Raw genomic sequence first — 19,022 nt, 5'->3', positions numbered from 1 at the left:
TGACGAGGTGGACTCCACCAATAGATGGCAGTAGAGAGTTGGCACCCACAGCACATCTTTTCTTACTGCACGTCATAGCTTGAATTACATGTTTTTTTAGCTTTGGTTGCCGAATTACCCCAATATCAGATGGCGCCAAAATTATTTAAAATATTATATTCAACCCTTAAGCTGTGTTGTAAAGTTTCTTATTTTGGGTGCCTATAGCAAAGTTGCAATTTGAGTTCATTATTGTATTGTGTTCGTTGAGTTTCGTTGATTGTGCATTTGGATTATTTTTTATTTGAGAATCTTTGAACTTAGATATATATTTAATTTTTAAGGTAAGTGGATATTATTACAATTAATATACATCACTACTCTCTATAGTCAATATATTCAAATTATAAGAGGCGCTAGATTTATAAATGCTACAGCTTACAATTACGAAAAAAAAACTGTATATTTAGCAAACTACTTACTAAAATGTATTTATATAACAAATAATTAGTTGCTCAAAACGTAAATTTATAGGGAATTTCATAACACTCGTGCAATAAAATAATCATTTGTTTAAATTTCTCAACGCTTTCTTGATGTATGTGTTACGTCCCAAGCCCGATCTTGTACGGAGTCGAGCTTCGTACAATGAATTTGTACGAAGTCCGATCTGTACAAGCCATTTTGTACGAAGCCGAGATTGGCGGACTTCGGACAGAGATGATTGTACGAAGTTGACTCTGTACAACGCTGGTTGTACGGAGTCGGAGCATCGATACTCACTCGGTAATGAGCGCGCTATTAAGATGTTAGTAAACACAAACGTAGTTATTGTGATTGAAAGTATGTTCTCCGGCTAGTTGACTACCATCTATTGTTAGGTTAGGTTAGGTTGCGTGTACTACTTCGGAATAACGCGCTCATGGCTTGTACAGATCGAACTTCGTACAAATTCATTGTACGAAGCTCGACTCCGTACAAGATAGGGCTTGGGACGTAACATATGCACTAAATGGAAAGAATTTTGTAAAATTCAATGCTTAAAATCAAATTATTGCTTGTGTGAGAATTATTTATTGGAAAGCGGTTTTACAAATTTCATTAAAAAATATTTGAAGTAAATCTAATCTTCAACATATGACAATTGTTATAGAGAAAATTGGTAGTTTTGACAATCAAAAATCGTGTTTTTTTATTGTAGCTGGATCATTTAGAAAGGGCAGGTGTCAATGCATAAATATTACTTTTCAGCTGAAGAGAATAATTCAATCAAAAAAAGACCATTGGGGAATATCAAAAAGAAGAAGCGTATCGAGGTTATATTTACACATATTGGTGACATATTTTTAATAGTATTTGGTAGTGAATAGCTATACATGTTTTTATGTTGGTGTATTGCTTAACTTACGGATTATTTAAATATTAATTCATTAGTTAAATTTTGTTTAATTTATTTTTCAAATTTCAAAATATTTTAAAAATTCTAAAACATGAAAAAAATCGAAAGAACTCAAGGAGATGGAATAGATAATGCTGCACTTAATGAAACTAATCATTTAGAATCTTTGAGAAATACTTTTTCTGCTTCCCAACGAAGTATGAAAATACTAAATTCTTTAAGACCTGTAGAGCCGAAAAGTAAAGTTATTTATTTGACACCAAAACATACATCTTCCACCAAGTCAGCTCCTAATTATTTTGTACAAAAACCAAAGGAACCCAAATTTGTGCCGTGCGAACCCTATAAGGCTGCAGTTGAACCTTTATCTACAGGTAAAAAAAATAACAACAAAATTCCAAAAAGAATGGGAAGAAATGATATGGAATTACAAAATCTAGTGGTTCAGTTGTCAGAAACTAGAAAAATTGAAATGAATAAGTTAAACATAAATGAGCAAGTAGATGATATTAATCACAATAAATTGTTACTGGCATGGAAAAAAGAAAAAGAACAGTATGAAGTTGATTTACAGAATTTGCGTTCTTCAAATACACTTTTAGAGAATCAATTGAAGTTTCAAGCACAGGTTTGACACATTTTGTATCTTTGGAATGTCTTTTTACATGGAGATATGATTAGATAGTCTATATAATTATATGTTTCTTCAAGGTTAACAGTGAATTAAAAACACTCTTGGTAGCTGCGGTGGGAGAAGATCTAGAAAACAGGGTACAACATCTCACTGAAGATAAACTATCACTGGCAAGAGCATTATTAAATTCTGCAAATCATTTAACTTCACACCAAGAACAGACAGAATGGCTATCAGGTCAATGTGAAGTATGGAGAAGTAAGTTTTTAGCTTCCAGGTAGGTTTTTATTAATTTTATTTGGCGATATTTATTGTAGAATCAGGTTTTCTATAGGTATTTAAATAATATAACAAATATTTGATTGATTTTAGTTTGATGGTTGAAGAATTAGCCAAATGGAAATCTGCATTATCAAACAGAACTAATGAGCTGCTTGAAGTAATTAAAACTCTTCTTACTGAAAGGAAGAAGATTCATTCTCAACTAGCTGAACTCATGAATAATTTAGATGATATAAACAAACATATCTGTAAAGAAAACTACCAACAGCCAGTTTTGAAATATGGAAATATATTGGAAGTGACTAATGTTTGTCTTGAATTAACAAAAATCCTTAGCACTAATTTGGGTGCAAAGACAAATGAAAGAATGGCAATGCTTAATAATTTACAACCAACAGTAGCAGAAAAGACTGCGGAAAGAGTAAGTTATGTTTAGAAAAATTAATAATTCTTACATAGGTTCATAAAAATATTCTATACTTATTTTAGCTGCTCAACAATCCTATATCTATTAGTAATAAACCAGATCTATTGTGTAATGCCGTAATAGGAGCTGCATCATCTTTAGGAAATGAACAAATGTTTCTACAGTATCCTTCTCTACATTCCTGTTGCTCTCATTGTACAGGAGAACTACAAACTATTTGATATTGTATAAAAGTGTAAAAATCAATTTTTAAGTTAGCAATAAATAAGGCAGATTGTTTACATTATATTTATTAAATAAATTGGAAAAAAATGTTTTTTTTTGTATATAATCCACTTGTTGAATTGAATTACAAAACTAATGTGCTTCAAAAAACCTTTTATGTTTTGTGATATCTTGCCATATTAGTATTAAAAGCAAAGAAGATGATAAATGTATCTACTTATGATGAGATTGTAAATATTAATGTTGAATTTATATCAATACGCATATCAAGTGACCTAACAAGGTTTATTTCAAAATAAGTATCAACAACTAGATGTTGTATTATTCACTTTGTGGATTAAAATCAACAGAACAAGAGATTATTATTACAAATTCTTTTTTAATTAAAATTAACAATATTGCATTTTATAATAATCCATCTAAAATTAGCAGAAGATAGTTTCTCTATAAACGGCACTTTGGTTCAACACCTGGTACATCTGCCATTAGTCAATTTCAAACTTTAGTGTTAATATATACAAATTATATTTCAACCATAGAATGTTTTTGAATATTATGATATGTTACCAGAAACTTTTAATTATAATCAGTTTCATAACATTTTTTATTATTTGGTCCCAAGGTGATGTTTTTCCAAAAACTCCCAAAATCGATTTTGTATACTTTTTTTAAACAAGTTTAAATTTGACTGTTCGGAATATGGGAAGAAATAATAGAAACAATTATTGCTTATATAATAATTTTATTTCAGAAATATTGAATCTACAGTTTCCTATTTTTTTTTTCAGTAAATTGTGAACTTTGGTATAACTATTACTATATAAATTATCAATTTATGTCATTTTAGTTAATTGTTTAGCATCTTTAATATTTGTTTGATTTTTTTTAATATCGAAATATTGTTTCTCGAAATATGGAAATAAATCGATATAATTTGTAATATTTTTATTTTTGATTTAGTCTAGTTTTATGCTCAAAATTTCAAGTTGAGAATTTCAATCATTTTAAAACTGAAAAAATCGCATTTTCTATTTGTAGGTGTTTCTTGTTCATTATTCGACTGAAATGAATGTTTTCCTTCATTACGTCAACAAAAAAAAAGAAACACTAATAAGATCTAGATTAAATCATCAATGTCTATATTCATTTACTTTCATATCTTGAGATTAATTATTTTTCTCTTATATAATCTATATGATGTAAATTTATTTAGGATTCTTTTATAAGTGCGGGTTTTATCATTTTTATCTTATTCTCACAAATATTAAACTATTTGTATAAAAAATAATAAATACTTCAGCAATAACAAAGGGTAAACTGTGGTTTCCTCACTTAAAATATTTTCTAGTTTCTACTTAGGTAGGTATATACATACATAGAATGATCATCAAAAAGATGTACTTACATCAAGGGGCTCTAAACATTTTATTGCTATACAAACCGTTGAGAATTTATTTTTACTTGAGACTTATTCCATCTGTATTATAATATTTGAAATAACTCTCCCTTTAAATAAGCTTTCTCTAATTTGAACTAAAATTTCTTTTTATTTCAGCACTTAACAGATATATGTTAAAACAGTTTGAAAATTAATATTCCAATCCAATAATTCATATTTTCTGTTTTAACATTGAGTTCAAATAGTGAACAAATTTCACAGAGCAGTGGTTACGAAAGTGGTTATGAAACCACATATTTTCTAGCATTCTCTAATACCGAGGTATTGAAAATATGTTTCAACGGCAAAAAACACGTTGAAAAATGCTTTGAAGTCTGTAGTTTGCCAATGTACCACTGGCACTACGGCCATCAAAGAGCCTTGGCTTCGTCCACCACATTCCTCCAGTCATCACGGTCCAACGCTCGGTGTTTCCATCCCCTTACACCAAGCTCCCGAAGATCCTCTTCGACATCATCCAGCCATCGTTTGCGCAGTCACCGGTAGTAGAGTCGGTAAAACCCAAGTGTTTGTATTTCTGCGTCATACGCCCTGCTCGCACACTGGTCTTATATTCGGCGTAAGATTTTTTGTTCCCACGTGTCAACACTCAGGTATCGCTAGCGTATATAACAACCGGGAGGAGAATTGTGCGATAGATCCACTTTTTAGTTCTCCAATTCAGTAAACGTGACTTTAGTAGTCGTTGAAGAATGAAATTGACTCTATTCCCCGATTTCAAACGTTCTATTATTTCCGTTGAATTATTATTTTCGATCACTAGTGATCCCAGATACACTTTCAAACTTATACGCTCTCGACTGAGTACATCAATGTCATCAGCGTAGAAATTACTAGATGATGATGATGAAGTTAGCCAAATCGGGAACATTAACAGAAGAAGAAATAACGTAAACCGTTATTCTTGGTGCTGAGAGGGATGATATAGACGAAGATTTAAACGACAAGCCACAAGATCCACCTACGATTATATAAATATAAGGACAGCTGTAAACATTTTACGAGTAATACAGAGGACGAAGTTTTCTATTCCTTATTTGAGATTGAAAATAAAATTCATGTAGGTGTGAATGGTTTGAAACGACCATTCACAAAATAACAGATTTTTTTTGTAGAATAAAATAAATTTCAATAAATGTATCTTTAAATTTAAATTAAATCCTTAGTAAGTGAAATCTCTATAGCTTCCCTTGGTCTTTATCTTTAGAGGCTCTACCGTATTTATTTTTCTAACTATTCTGAATGCGATAAATGCTATATAAATGTTTACTAAATATAATTTTATACCATTTTTGTGGAGCATAAATATTTTTGGGAGTATTGTAATAGACAAATAAACATGGACAATTTTTTTTAGTTATCCAAACTCAACTTCTTTGTGGCTTTTTATTATTTTACAACAACCATAAAGTGAGTTATTAAATAATCTTTTTGATGACCACCATTTTATGACAAGTTCCATTTTGTAAATTAGAACTTAAATATTTTTTAACACAAATCATATATACATTTCGTTTGTCATACTATACAAATTATTCATATGAGGAGCAAATAAAAAATATTTATTCTGCCCTTTTCTAGAGATTCGACTAGTTCTTTTTTCGATTGAGGAATTTGTGTTATTATAATCTTGTAAAATTACAGTTCAGTTTTTTAATGAATGAGAAAACAATTTTCAGTTGTATTTAGTGAATATTTGTATTTGAAGGTATGCTGTAAACTCCTTACAGTAAAATTATTTATTAAGTTGCGTTTTTCCTAATACTGGATGAAACACCAGTAACTGTGAATAGTTATTCCTCGTAAAGATAATAAAAATTTTTATTCGTCACAACGTTTGAAATTTCAGTTGGATTTTTCTCTAATAGGATACAATATATTTATTTATCGGCCCCAAGAATTTTTATTATTCACTTTTTTTCCTTTGGGGACTAGTTACATCCATCTCTGTTTCTACTTTTTCTAGCTTGTAATTTCATGTCCTCTAGTATATCAGTGTCTTATTTCATCGGACTTATTTTTGCCCAAGGAATTGTCAATTTCAGTCCTCCTACTACATCCATGTTTTTTCACAAACTATGCCATTTTTATGTTCACCATTTCATAGTATTCTCTTATCCTTTGATGTTGAACCCAATCACCGTCCTACACTAACTCTATACGTCAAAATAATGAAGCGCATACCACAAATATTCATTGATGGGCCATCACTTAAAAGTAGTAAGTGAAAAACGTAATATTTAACAAATGACGCAAGCAACATGTTTTGAAGCAATAAGCCAATTCGACGTAACGTATTTTTAAACAATTTTGACGAGTTGAACACTATACATTTCCTACAACCTAGTTTATATAACAGTGGTTTCAGCACAACTTGACAAATCCAAATGATGAAGAACTAACTAATAAAACAAGTCCATTAGATATAAATTGTTCTTAAATCTTGGTAATTTTACAATTATAATTGTTTTTTAATCGAGCGAGATTAAAAAAAAGTTATTTTATTACAGAAATGATTTCTGTCTTAGTTTATTTATAATTTAAGTTCTTGAAACATTGAAAGGGGGCAGCACATCATTGAGAAGGCAAACTGAATCATTAGCTGCTTTCCATTTACATTCAAGTGATTTGAGATACTCAGTGACGTCATTATCTGAGTATAATGACGTCACTGCTCAGTGGATAAAAGGAACAGTAATTCACATTAACCACATAAAATTCACCATTATCATTGGTGATCCAACCATTCGTCACAGCAAAAAAACTAAAATCATTTATAAGATTGCAATAATATAGTATTGTGTAATTATTTTGATGACAAGATCTGACAACGTGATGTCCTCAACCTCACTTTCAATCTGAGCTCACAAAACTCTGTTAGGTCTCACTTGTGAGACTGAATAGGAACATGCATTGAACTGAGTTATGATGTCACAAGTGAGAATAATCCGAGCTTTGGTGTAAATGGAAAGCAGCTATTGTCACTATACTATATTCATAAATGCAAAAGGATAATGAATCTTTGTGATTCTTGCAAATCCAAAACATAATGTAACATACAAGTATAATTAAATTATAGTGAACAATTATTTTTCTGTGTCGGGATGGTAATTTCACTTCGAATCAGGATGAAGATAGGTTATTTTCTATGTTCAAAAGTGATTAAAATGTAATACGATAATCAATGTTGTGTGTTGGGAATGATTTATGAATAAACTACAGAAATGGAAACAGGACAAAGTCAACCCAAACTGACAACTAAAGTGAATTCTTTATTTTTGTAAAGATCACAACAAATATCGGAGGCGTGGCTAGAAGTGTGAAATTAGATTATTCATTCATTAAATTTGCTTATATCAAGGAAGGATCACCTGTGATTCACAACGGGACTAACGAATAGTTATGCATGAGTCGTATGAGTCCTAGATGATAAGAGATAATATCTGTCAGTACGTCATTGATAACAAAATTATATATAATATTCACTAAAATTATACATTAGAACATGTTGCTAGGTTTACACTTTTTTCTAAACTGATACAATTAATAAACAGAAATAGTGATAATATAATTAGTTTCATTGAGTAAAAATGCTAACATAGCATTTATTCATATAATACCGCGTTTTCTATTCAAACACCAGAAAAAATGAGTTAATGTAATTTTCAAATTTGCACAAATATATCAAGTTTATAATTTTGCTCCAAAAACAAAATGTGTTATTTTCCTTCAAGTAATTCCGTCGACAGAATATATGGCAAGGAAAATATGAGATTATATGCACAAGTGTTAGGTTATACACTTGAATAATGTTAAGAATATACTTAAGAATGAATTTATTACTAAGTACACCATGCGTCATCTACGTAGGTCGGACTGGAAGTGTCGCTTTTTTCATCGCCGTGACAAATGACATATTGTTGTGTCTAAAACACCCAACCCCGTATCTACAAGGGTTGCCAACCGTCCTATTTTCCCAGCACATGTCCTAGACATACAGAGCTAGCTATCCACTCAGATTACTATTTAGTTGTAACTATATGTTATAGTATCTAATATCTAATAGTTATAGTCTATAACCTAAGTTCCAAATTTTGTGTTTGTGTTATATTTTAATAACTATTTTTCAACTTGTATAATTTTATTCAAATATTTTTATTAAAAAGTGTTATTATTTTAATTACTTGAATTTTATTTCACCTGTTTTCACTAGATATTTATTTAACTATTGCAACTCTATTAATGCGTCCTGTTTTTAAACTGAATTGTCCTGGTTTTTTTAACTTTAAATCCTGTTTTTTTAACTTTGAGGTTGGCAACCCTATAATATACCAGAATAAAGGTTTGTTCTAGGTAGCTGCACCGGAACTATACTGAACTGGACCAGTGATGCCAGTTCATGAGTGTATAGAATTAGTTCGATCAGATACAAAGAACGATAAAGTACTGAGAGCAATGGAGCATTTGTTGATTGTTGTATTTGGGGTTATTTCGTCCGATGAGGAAGATGTAGTGCCACCGTTTCCAGATTACACTTATTGCACTGTCCTGCACTCTACTGACTGTGCAGATTAAGTGCAAATAACCATCCAACTTTAGAAATAGTTGCAGATTTATAGCACTTATATAGATTAAAGCAACAGTTTTTTTTAGAAAACTTGTGTCGTTGGTGTTAACAGAGATTATAAATATTAAAAATAATCGTTATCACCCATAAATTATTTTGAAGTTAAACAGTTGAGCCCAAAAGTTGAATCAGGCATCCAATAACTGTAAATGACTTCAGGTTAGTTAGCCTCAGTTATTTTCTATTTCTGGAACCAGTATAGTACCGACAAAAATATTTCATAAATTTTAATTTTTACATATTAAAAATTAGTTTACAGTTTGATTCATCTTAAGACACTGACGAAAATTTGAAATTGTTGTTATTTCGAGTGCAAATTTGAAAAGCAACTTTTCGGTTATTAATCGTTTTTAGTTCTTTAAAACACATACAATTTAACGTTTTTAAGATAACAGTTGAACTAAGTAACACATATACATTATCAAGTTTTATTTTAAGTATCCTATGAGCACTTTTTTTTAGAAAATCACATTATATAATAATTACGTTTATAATACTTTAGATGTATTGCTGACATTTTTAGGAAATTTGTTTCTCCTTATTTTTTTTTCTATAATGTTATTTACAATGTTGTGCGTTGTTTATACAAATTCTTTAATTCTTTCTATTATTCTATAATAATAGTTACCTACTCTTACTCAAATGTCTATATATATTATTAATTAGATGTTAAAACGAATCACCCAATTTGAACTAAAATAAGCCAATATGGATAGGTAACAGTATTTTAAAGATTTTTGTAATTGATACTGTTAGTTTATATTCATAACATTTCACAATTGTATTATAACAAACGTAATAAACAAATTAATAAATGAAAAAATTGTTATCAATACTCCTTTATTCATAGAATGAAATATTTCAATTTAGTTCATAGAGGAAAAATGCACAGTAATTGATCAGACTCAATAGATTCGTATCAATGACCTGAGATGCAACATTTTCTCAAGTAATTACTAAAAGAAAAAGTGATTTAACATTTTTCTGCTCGGATATAGAGTTAGAAATAACTACAGTTTCAGTTAATAGAGTATAGAGAGCAAAAAAGAGAGTAATTACTGATTCAGAGTTACCCTGAAAAAAGTATTGCCACATATTTCTGCTGGGACATAAAGAACTGAAAATAAGAAGATATATAGCAAAAGCACTTTGGATTGTAAAGTATATGTAGACATTATGAGTAATTTGTCTTACTGAAATGTTTTAAGGAAGTCGAAATATTAGAACTATTATATTAAATTCTTTAATTTGTTTTTCCACTACAAACCTACACTGAAAGAAAAAGTATTTTCACATATTTCTGCTGGGATAAAAAGAGTTAAACATAAGAGAATACCTAGCAGAACCACAATACCATCCTCAGTTACAATTAATAGAGTAAGAACAAAAAAGAGAGTAATTACTGATTCATAGTTATCCCGAAAGAGAAAGTGTTGTCTCATATTTCTGATGGGATATAAAGAGCTCAAAAGAAGATATATAGCAAAAGTACAATACAAACTAGTTATAGCTGAAGATGTAAATCTGATAAGGTAAAAACAGCAGAAATAGGCAGTCCTACCTTTTGTGCAAACCACAATGAGAAGAGCAAAAAGACAATAATTTTTGATTCAGACTGTTTCCCTGAAAGACAAAGTTTTTACATATTTCTGCTGGGACGTAAAGAACTCAAAATAAGAAGATGTTTTAAAGAACCACAAAAAAGTACAGCTCCAGTTTAAGATGCAATTTGATAGGGTTTGAAGAGTAAAATATCTTCTAACGAAACTAGTGATGGAACTGTAACTCTGAAAGTATTTTTAAATTTAGCTGGAATGTGAAGAAACTAAAATAAGAAGTTACCTAAAAAACTATTATATAAACCACGGTTCCAGTTAAAGATGCAATTATGAAGGTTCAGAAGAGCAATGATGTTACTCATTGATTCTTCTAGAATAAGTATTCAAATCCTTTTCTTATCTATTAATCTATTGGATTGTATAATATATGTGGACATTTGTCTTATGAAATGTTCTAAGTAAGTCGAAAAATTTGTCCTATTATAATAAATTCTTTAATTTGTTTTTGTACGTTTTCACTACAAAGCTTCGAATTCAGTTATGCCTATAAAAAAGCCATGTTTGAAATTTTTAATTATTTTTATCATGAAACAAACATAAGTATTTTTAACTGAAGTCCCTGTAGATTGATTGATCCAATGTAAGTTATACAATATATGTATTAGTATTAGTCATTTTTAAAAAGATGGAGCAATCATTTATTTCATAGTAGCTTATAGAATAACAAAATTAATTAAATAATTTAAGAACAATCTTGCAACATTGGATAAATATGATATTATAGAATGATAAGATGTTGATAATAGGTTACATAAGGTTCGTTCCAACCCATCAAAAAACCGTCCTTGGTACTATGACGATTCATACGATATTACGTCTTCCAACCGGACAGTTACCGTTATACGAACGATTCTGTTTTGCACACAATTGGGTACCTAGAAGGTACCTAGAAGGTTTGTTGTAACCCATTAAAAAATCGTCCTTGGTATGGTTACGATTCTGCGCAATAGATATTACGTGTTCCAACTGGGCAATTACCGTTATACAAACTATGGAGGGTAGAGGTAAGGAGTACCATCTTATATGAAAGCTTAGCTTAAAAACTATCCGCTTGTAAATTATAATTCCAAATTTGACCAAAATAGCGCTCCTGTCAGACGAGATGTCATATGATCGTTCAGTTCAGTCTTCCGTGTTGAAAAATTTTAAATGACTAGAGTCGTCGCTTTATTTAAAATTTACACTCATGCGATAGTGGCGCCTCCCTAACGTAAAGAATTTGATGGACACTTTCTGTAACCCAGAGATGGTTCTCCTTACCTCTACCATCCATAATATGAACGATTCTGTTTTGTATTCCAACCGATTTGGGTATCGTTTCCGGATCGGTATTTTCGAGATTTGGTAGATAGCAAGTACTTCCAATAACCGTTTCAATAGTGGTCCAGATTAGCAGGTTGGAACAAATAATTAGTCCATGTCTATTATATTAATCAGCTTCAAGGGTTTTGACTATCTCTTTTTTCTTCTTTTGCATTCGTCTTCCCCACCTATCATGTTATGTGATCATCACATTTGTGGTTGTTCTTTCCAGCTTGTAATTCCATGATCTCTAATGTAACAATTATCTTACTTCATTGGTCTTCTTTTTGTCTAGCGAGTTTTCAGTTGTCTGAAGACATCCCTCACAAATCAAGCTTGATATCATCATTTGATTATCTCATCATCTATGGACATTATTATGTCTTAAATTGTAAGACAGGGATATTTACCATAATATTTTAGTAGCAGTATCTGTTTTTCATATATTAAATTACCTATTACAGCATTTCTTCATAACTTCTTACAATGGTTGAAATTTTGATTTTTCTGTTAATGCATTGCACGATGATATTTTATGTTAAATTATGAAATAGGTAGCTTATAAATAGACATAACTGATAAATCTACGTAACATAAAATTTTTCCAATTGATCAAAATTGAATATAATGATTAAAGTGGTTGGTATTATTTGGACCGTTGAAGAAGCGTTTCAATTTGAAAAACAGAATAAAAACATTTCAATTCCATTAAGTAGAATATGAAAAATAAATTGAAATAAGGAATCATTTTATTCATTTATTTTAGTTTGGTAATTAATTTAAAATCTAGATAACTTGTTTAATAAAAAGTTTCAAATTATCCTGAATTTATTTATAAGGCATTTTAATTATTTCAGTATAATATATAAAATAATTATCATTGTAATGGGGCCATGGACAGTTTTGGGGCTATAAGCTCAAAACCATCAGATAATATGAATGTCATAACAAAAAAATGTCATTGATGTGAAGGTTTATATTAGTTCTAAAAGTTTTATAAATTCTAAAAGTATCAGTTGACCGAATAAAGATTGCTCCTTGATAAAATTTTTGTTTTATTCCAATTGAGAAGGTACCAAAACCAGACATTTCCTTCCATTCCACAATATTTTCAAGAATGGAATATTTTATAACCTTTTATGAAAAAACATTTTTATATATTTGATTTAGTCTTATCAATATTCTCTAAAGGAAGCTTTCAGATGTAGAAAGACCAATAAAACTTGTTGAAGTCTCAATCTGACTTGATACAATCAACATTCACTGATTTAAATCATAATCGACAAGGTTGTGTAGGTCTCCATCATATCGAACATCTTCGAGATTCGATGTGACGAAGTCTTTTGCTTCAAAATGAGTGTCACACATGAGACAACATTTTTTTATTGTCTTTCTAATCTCTGAACCACCATCAACCAAGTGGAGATCGACAACCTCGTTTTCAGCAAACTTAAACCATGTCTACGGTATGGTAGGTACGTTTGTCTCTTTGATATGTTTTCCGAAATTTTGTATCAATTGAACTCAAAACAAAAATTCAGGTATGTACATACATTGCAAAGACTAAATTAAAACTTTTGGAATAATACAATACGTATTTTTTTGTTTTGTTTTGGAGGTTATACTGCCGCACTCTGTAAATTATTAATTTTTGTATACATAATATGAACCATCCTTGGTGTGGTCAAAAGCGCTGCCAAAGCTGGCTCGACAGAGATGGATGGAGACGCCAGGCACGAGACAAGCGAAGGCCCATATAGACGGACCCCGTTCGTCTCTCACCAAACAACTACTACAGCTAAATAGACGCGAAATCAGATTAGTGACCGGACTTCTAATCGGACACTGCCATCTAAGACGTTATCTGGTGGTGCATGGAAGAGGACGATTATATATAATATGAACTAAAATTATTATAATCATTTCCTCAACAGTTTTCAAAATACCAATTTCCTTATACTATTTGTTCCTGAAAAATTAACAGTTGAATAACGCCTAGAAAATGTAGATCAATTGAACTTCAAAATACATATTTGTAATAATATCCTTAGTTACCTAATATTAAAATCAGTGTCCTAATATATTTTTTGTGATCACGTTGTATAAACAGCACATTTGGTAAACAGTTTATAGAGATATATATATATATATATATATATATATATATATATATATATATATATATATATATATATATATATATAGAATGGTACTACGTAAATATCGATATCAAATTAACCAGACCTGTATTTTACATTCCTTAAAATTTGCTAACATGAAAAATTGAGAAAATATTAGATGGTTTTATAAAGCAGTTTTCATTGTAGTAATTACAAATTATAGATGGATGTTGGTTTTATTACATTTTGTATTCAAATCAGATTGATTTGACAAGACAATAATTACTGGAATCTTTCATAACATTTTTATATCAAATATTCCACATATATCTCAATAAACTGTATATATAAGTGAGGATAGGCTATTGGGGAAAACGGGTTTAAAAATTTTGGTAAGATCCCGAATCCGGTGACTGCTCCTGTCAGTAGACCCATGAAACTGGAATCCATTGGGGCGTTGTTTGAACGTGTTCGATTGCCGATTCTAAAGCAGCTATCGTTTCGTCTATATCGTTATTTATTATAGTTAGATCGAAATAGTGCCCGTATGCTAGGCGGAGCATATCGGATTCTTTGGCTAATCTTTCCAAGCTACCGTCAAACTATAACAAAAAAAGAATAATTAAAATTAAGTGTTATTAATTCAGACGAAATCTAGATGGCCAAAAATCAAGTTCAAAATAAATAAGACTAAATATTAAGCGATACGTTGCAATTTTTCTAGAGTTCTATATCAAATAGTTGGTTAATGTTCAGAAATTAGTAAAATGAGCGCCAATTTTTGCTCTAGCTGTGGAGATGAAGTCATTGGAAAAAAAATTGCTCCGATGATTTTTATACTGAACAAAAATTTATTGTTTCATTCACATTTTCAAAAACAAATCGAAAAAAATAATCGTCAGCTGTATGACGAAGGAGGTTATACGAGGCATACTTTTTAAGTAAGTACCGTTTTGGAATCAAAAAAAAAAAAATAAAGAAATGCAAAAATATCGCAATAACTTTCTTTTTACATGAAAGCCTGTACCTTAATCTACTTTTCTACATAATTTCCGTGAATATTGAGGTACTTGTCATAACGTGGCACCAGTTTTTGAATACCATCCTCATAAAATTCTGCCGCCTGACTTGTTAACCACTGTATCACAATTGTTTTGACTTCGTTATCGTCTTGAAGACGCTGACCGCCAAGGTGTTAATTCAAGTGCAGGAATAAATGGTAGTCGCTGGGCGCCAGATCAGGGTTGTAGGGAGGATGATCTAGAGTTTTCCTTTGAAAAGATTTGATGAGATCTTTGGTCCGATTCGCCACGTGTGGACGGGCATTGTCATGCAGCAAAATGATATCCTTACTCAGCTTGCCACGTCTTTTGTTCTGGATTGCACGACGCAGATTGTTCAATGTCTCACAATAAGACGCTGCATTGATTGTCTCATTACGAGGCCGAAACTCCACTAGCAATACTCCTTTTCTGTCCCAAAAAACTGTGCACATGATTTTCCGGGCAGAAACTGTTTGCTTAAACTTCACTTTTTTGGGTGATGATGAATGTCGCCATTCCATGGATTGTTGTTTAGATTCTGGTGTGACGTAGGCCATCCATGTTTCGTCACCAGTAACAATTTGGTCTAAAAAATCTTCACCTTCATTGTGGCACAGCTCAAGGAAAGTCAATGCACTGCTTAAACGTTGGGTTTTGTGCAAATCCGTCAACATTTTTGGAACACAACGTGAACACAATTTCCGTTATTTCAAGTTCTCGGTCACAATGCGATACAAACACACAAAGCATTGTTATTTCAACTGACAGTTTATTATCAAAAATTGAGAGAAAATGAAATGTATCCAAATTTTGTGAATAATATTCATATCACTCAATAATGAATATAATGAATTTTCTATTGCTACGAAAGTTGCTACGAACGGCCGACGGGAAAAGAGAAAATTGGTGTATGTTGAAAGTCACCAGTGGCAGCGGTCAAACGGCAACTAAGAACGGTCTTATGCATTTCAATGTTTTTAAATTTGTAACAGCAAACGTCAGGCAACGACAAACGGAAAGTCAACATTATGAATCGACCTTAAACCTTTGCAATCGCTTAATGTTACTACAGTTGTTCGATAATTCTAGTCCTCATAATCGTAGCTCTAGATTCTAGACTTAAGTTTATTTTGATTTAGATTTAGGTATATAATAAGTAAAATAACACGAAATGCTAATTGTAAGCAACAATTAAATAAACTAATTTGGATACCAAGTATCATTACGAACCTACTATTTTAATTTGAAATAAGTAGGGCAACCACTATGTCATGTTGGATTTTTGCTACTAGATTCAGATGTTTGAAAAACACGAGATCGTACAAAATGAGAGAATCGGTAACGAATGAGTAGACAGAACGCACGTGGCATATTTATCAAAAATTAACCGATCCATTTTGGAGTTTCTCTTTCTCTTTCTCACATCAATTGAATATATCGGTTGAGTTAATTGACTCCGTTTTCAAGTTTCTTCAGGACGAATTTGTTTTAAGGTTTACTTTAACAATAATTCAATCTAATTAACTTGTACAACAGAATCCAATATAATTCTAAGAGAAGATAAAGGTTAAATCATTATTAAAACTCTCCCCACGAATTGCAAAATTTTCAGAATAATAAGTAGGCTCTTGTGTTAATTCTGTTTTCTAAATTAGGGTAACAATACCAGCTGCTGGTGAAAGTGAAATAAATTATAACATGAAAGTGAGCGATGTGGAAGGTCACTTATTAAGGAAACAAATAATACTAGAGACACGTTCTTGTTATAACGTTTACAACATGTTACTTTAATGAATCCTCAAATATTAAATGTATTTTTCATAAACAAATATATTTTTTAAATGGAATTTTAGTGAAAATTTAGGTCATTCTCTTATATTGATTTTTTTCTACTTTTAAAAACCCGAGCGAATAAAAAAATTTGAGAACAAATACAAGCATCACACTTTTCAAAAAAATTAATACCATATACCATGAAGTTTCCCTTCATGGTATACTATGAGGTAATCGTCGGTATTGCAGGTTTTCTGTGGTTTTCCTGTAACCTGGTGAACCGGTTTAACAGCCAAATGGCCGACAATGGGGAATAATGTAGCTGCAGCTGAAAGAAAACTACAAAATATATCCTCAAACTGAAAAGACCCGTCATTTTAGGCTGCAGCTATCTTTTCTTCTTCTTCGAACTACGTTTGGTCGTAGCGCAGTTACAAACTTATCACTACAACCCCAGCCTTGCAGATGAGTAACTTGATGAGTAACTGATAATAAAATTACAAAAATTAAGATAATAAAAGGAATATATCAAAACGTACAAGATTGACAGAGTTAACGATGGAAGTGCGGATGAAATGAGAACACAGTTTTAGTTCTTTACTGTTTATACTAGTCATGCTTAGAATAATAATAACAATAAAACAGAAGACAATAATAGGCTACAGAAACCTAGAACTAGACAAAATAGACGTAGTAGTATATGCAGACGATATAATACTTGTAGCAGAGAGATTCATTTGATAAAACGGATAAAAAAGTAGACACATGGAGAAGCTTGATACTGGAAGCAAATGTCAAAAAAGCTAAAGAATAGTAAAAAATGAAAAACAGTAACATGAGAAAGATGGAAAAATAGACGGTACCGTTATCCGTAGACTTTCTTGTTTCCCATTTTATTAAATAGTAGAGCAATGAATTGAATTTTGAGATTTCACATAATACTTGAGAAGACCGCATCTGAAACTTATAATTTATTGAAAGAAATTTATGATGGTAAGTATTAATCGCGTGCACGTATGTTTGAGTGGTTTAAGCGTTCTGCAGATAGCCCAGAAGACGTTCTAGATAATCTTTAGCCGAGTCTCCCTTCTACATAAAAATGGTTGATAATATTGAGAAAATCTGCTATCTTATTCAACCTTATCACAAAATATTTTACAGCCTCAATCCAGTTAATCACTAACTACATCTCGTATTTTACAGGAGATACCACTTAGTAATGTTTTTATCAATTAAATCCATAATTTTTGTTATTTTTGATACAATTATGAGATTTGAAATATATTGGATAATCTAAGTTGCAAATTAATAAAGAAAATCAATTATAAATCACTTACATCCGCTATGTTTTGCAATGCAGGGGCAGCAATGAACACAACATATGGTGAGAACTCAGCCGTACGTAACACTTTAAGTGCTTGTGGTTCGACATCAAGTATGGCTATTTTACCATCTTGATGTATTCTTCTAATCGTATCTAATTTAGTGCCATACATGGCTTCTTCATGAGTACCGTATTCCAAGTACTCGTTAGCAGCAATATCCGCCATCATTTCGTCATGAGATACGAAAAAATAACTTCTACCGTTTTCTTCATCTGATCTGGGTTGTCTCGTTGTATCTGGAATGAATTTTTTAATTTATAATCATGAAACTTATCAATATAGAATCAAAAAATATTCACTTACGTGGTATCGGATAAGCATATTGATCTGGATGTTTCGCTATGAGAGTATTTTTTATATGTCTCCTTCCAACTCCATGGGCACCCAAAAGGACCAAAGTCTTCCTCTGGAATGCTGGGTCTGTCACTGCAAATACATTAAGTAAATACTTGTATAGTGTTTGGCATTTTTGAATAAGCTAAATTTTCTTGGTGTATTTCATTCATTCAATATTATCGAAAGGGAACAAATCATATATTACTTTAACGCAAATATCTTTACAAGATAAGCTGTTTCCAAACTAGAGAATCGAAACAAACAATGGAAAAAGTGTTCCGGATATTCAGTGTTTCGCAAACAGGCCTTCTGACAGGCCTATATTGTGCCCCACTAAAAACTACTAAAAAAACACCTAAAAATGACCATATCATTGGAAAAGTTGACCAGAGATCTTAGCTTGATCATTTTA

The 19,022-nt window shown here is 31.0% G+C and overlaps 2 protein-coding genes across 5 annotated transcripts in view; one reads left to right on the top strand and one right to left on the bottom strand.

Moving 5' to 3' along the window:
* The first annotated feature begins 1,284 nt into the window (after window positions 1-1,284).
* LOC130443768 (golgin-45) lies at window positions 1,285-5,628 on the top strand. Its single transcript, XM_056778574.1, has 4 exons — window positions 1,285-2,006; window positions 2,090-2,289; window positions 2,385-2,715; window positions 2,784-5,628. Exons 1-4 carry the CDS (start codon window positions 1,470-1,472, stop codon window positions 2,940-2,942), a joined length of 1,227 nt encoding a protein of 408 aa, XP_056634552.1. The 5' UTR covers window positions 1,285-1,469; the 3' UTR covers window positions 2,943-5,628.
* An 8,554-nt stretch (window positions 5,629-14,182) lies between these two features.
* The window catches only part of LOC130443766 (peripheral plasma membrane protein CASK), a 389,418-nt gene continuing 384,578 nt past the window's right edge, over window positions 14,183-19,022 (bottom strand). For all 4 annotated transcript variants that reach the window (XM_056778569.1, XM_056778571.1, XM_056778570.1 and 1 more), the window contains 3 exons: window positions 18,578-18,700; window positions 18,227-18,510; window positions 14,183-14,675 (listed from right to left, as the gene is read on the bottom strand). In XM_056778569.1, the coding sequence (XP_056634547.1) occupies window positions 14,496-14,675; window positions 18,227-18,510; window positions 18,578-18,700 (587 nt within the window). In that variant the 3' untranslated portion in view covers window positions 14,183-14,495. The remainder of the gene's footprint in view (window positions 14,676-18,226; window positions 18,511-18,577; window positions 18,701-19,022) is intronic.

This window comes from Diorhabda sublineata, chromosome 5 (assembly GCF_026230105.1).
Source record: "Diorhabda sublineata isolate icDioSubl1.1 chromosome 5, icDioSubl1.1, whole genome shotgun sequence".
Classification (NCBI taxonomy): Eukaryota; Metazoa; Arthropoda; class Insecta; order Coleoptera; family Chrysomelidae; genus Diorhabda; species Diorhabda sublineata.
Note: the sequence above shows the minus strand (reverse complement) of the source record. Positions and strands in the feature narration are given on the sequence as shown.

Excerpts from the sequence above, each read along its gene's own strand:
- LOC130443768 (XM_056778574.1), top strand. The coding sequence starts at position 1,470 with ATGAAAAAAATCGAAAGAACTCAAGGAGATGGAATAGATAATGCTGCA. Across the intron at positions 2,007-2,089 it reads AATTGAAGTTTCAAGCACAG|GTTAACAGTGAATTAAAAAC; the intron begins GTTTGACACATT and ends TGTTTCTTCAAG. Across the intron at positions 2,716-2,783 it reads CAGAAAAGACTGCGGAAAGA|CTGCTCAACAATCCTATATC; the intron begins GTAAGTTATGTT and ends TACTTATTTTAG.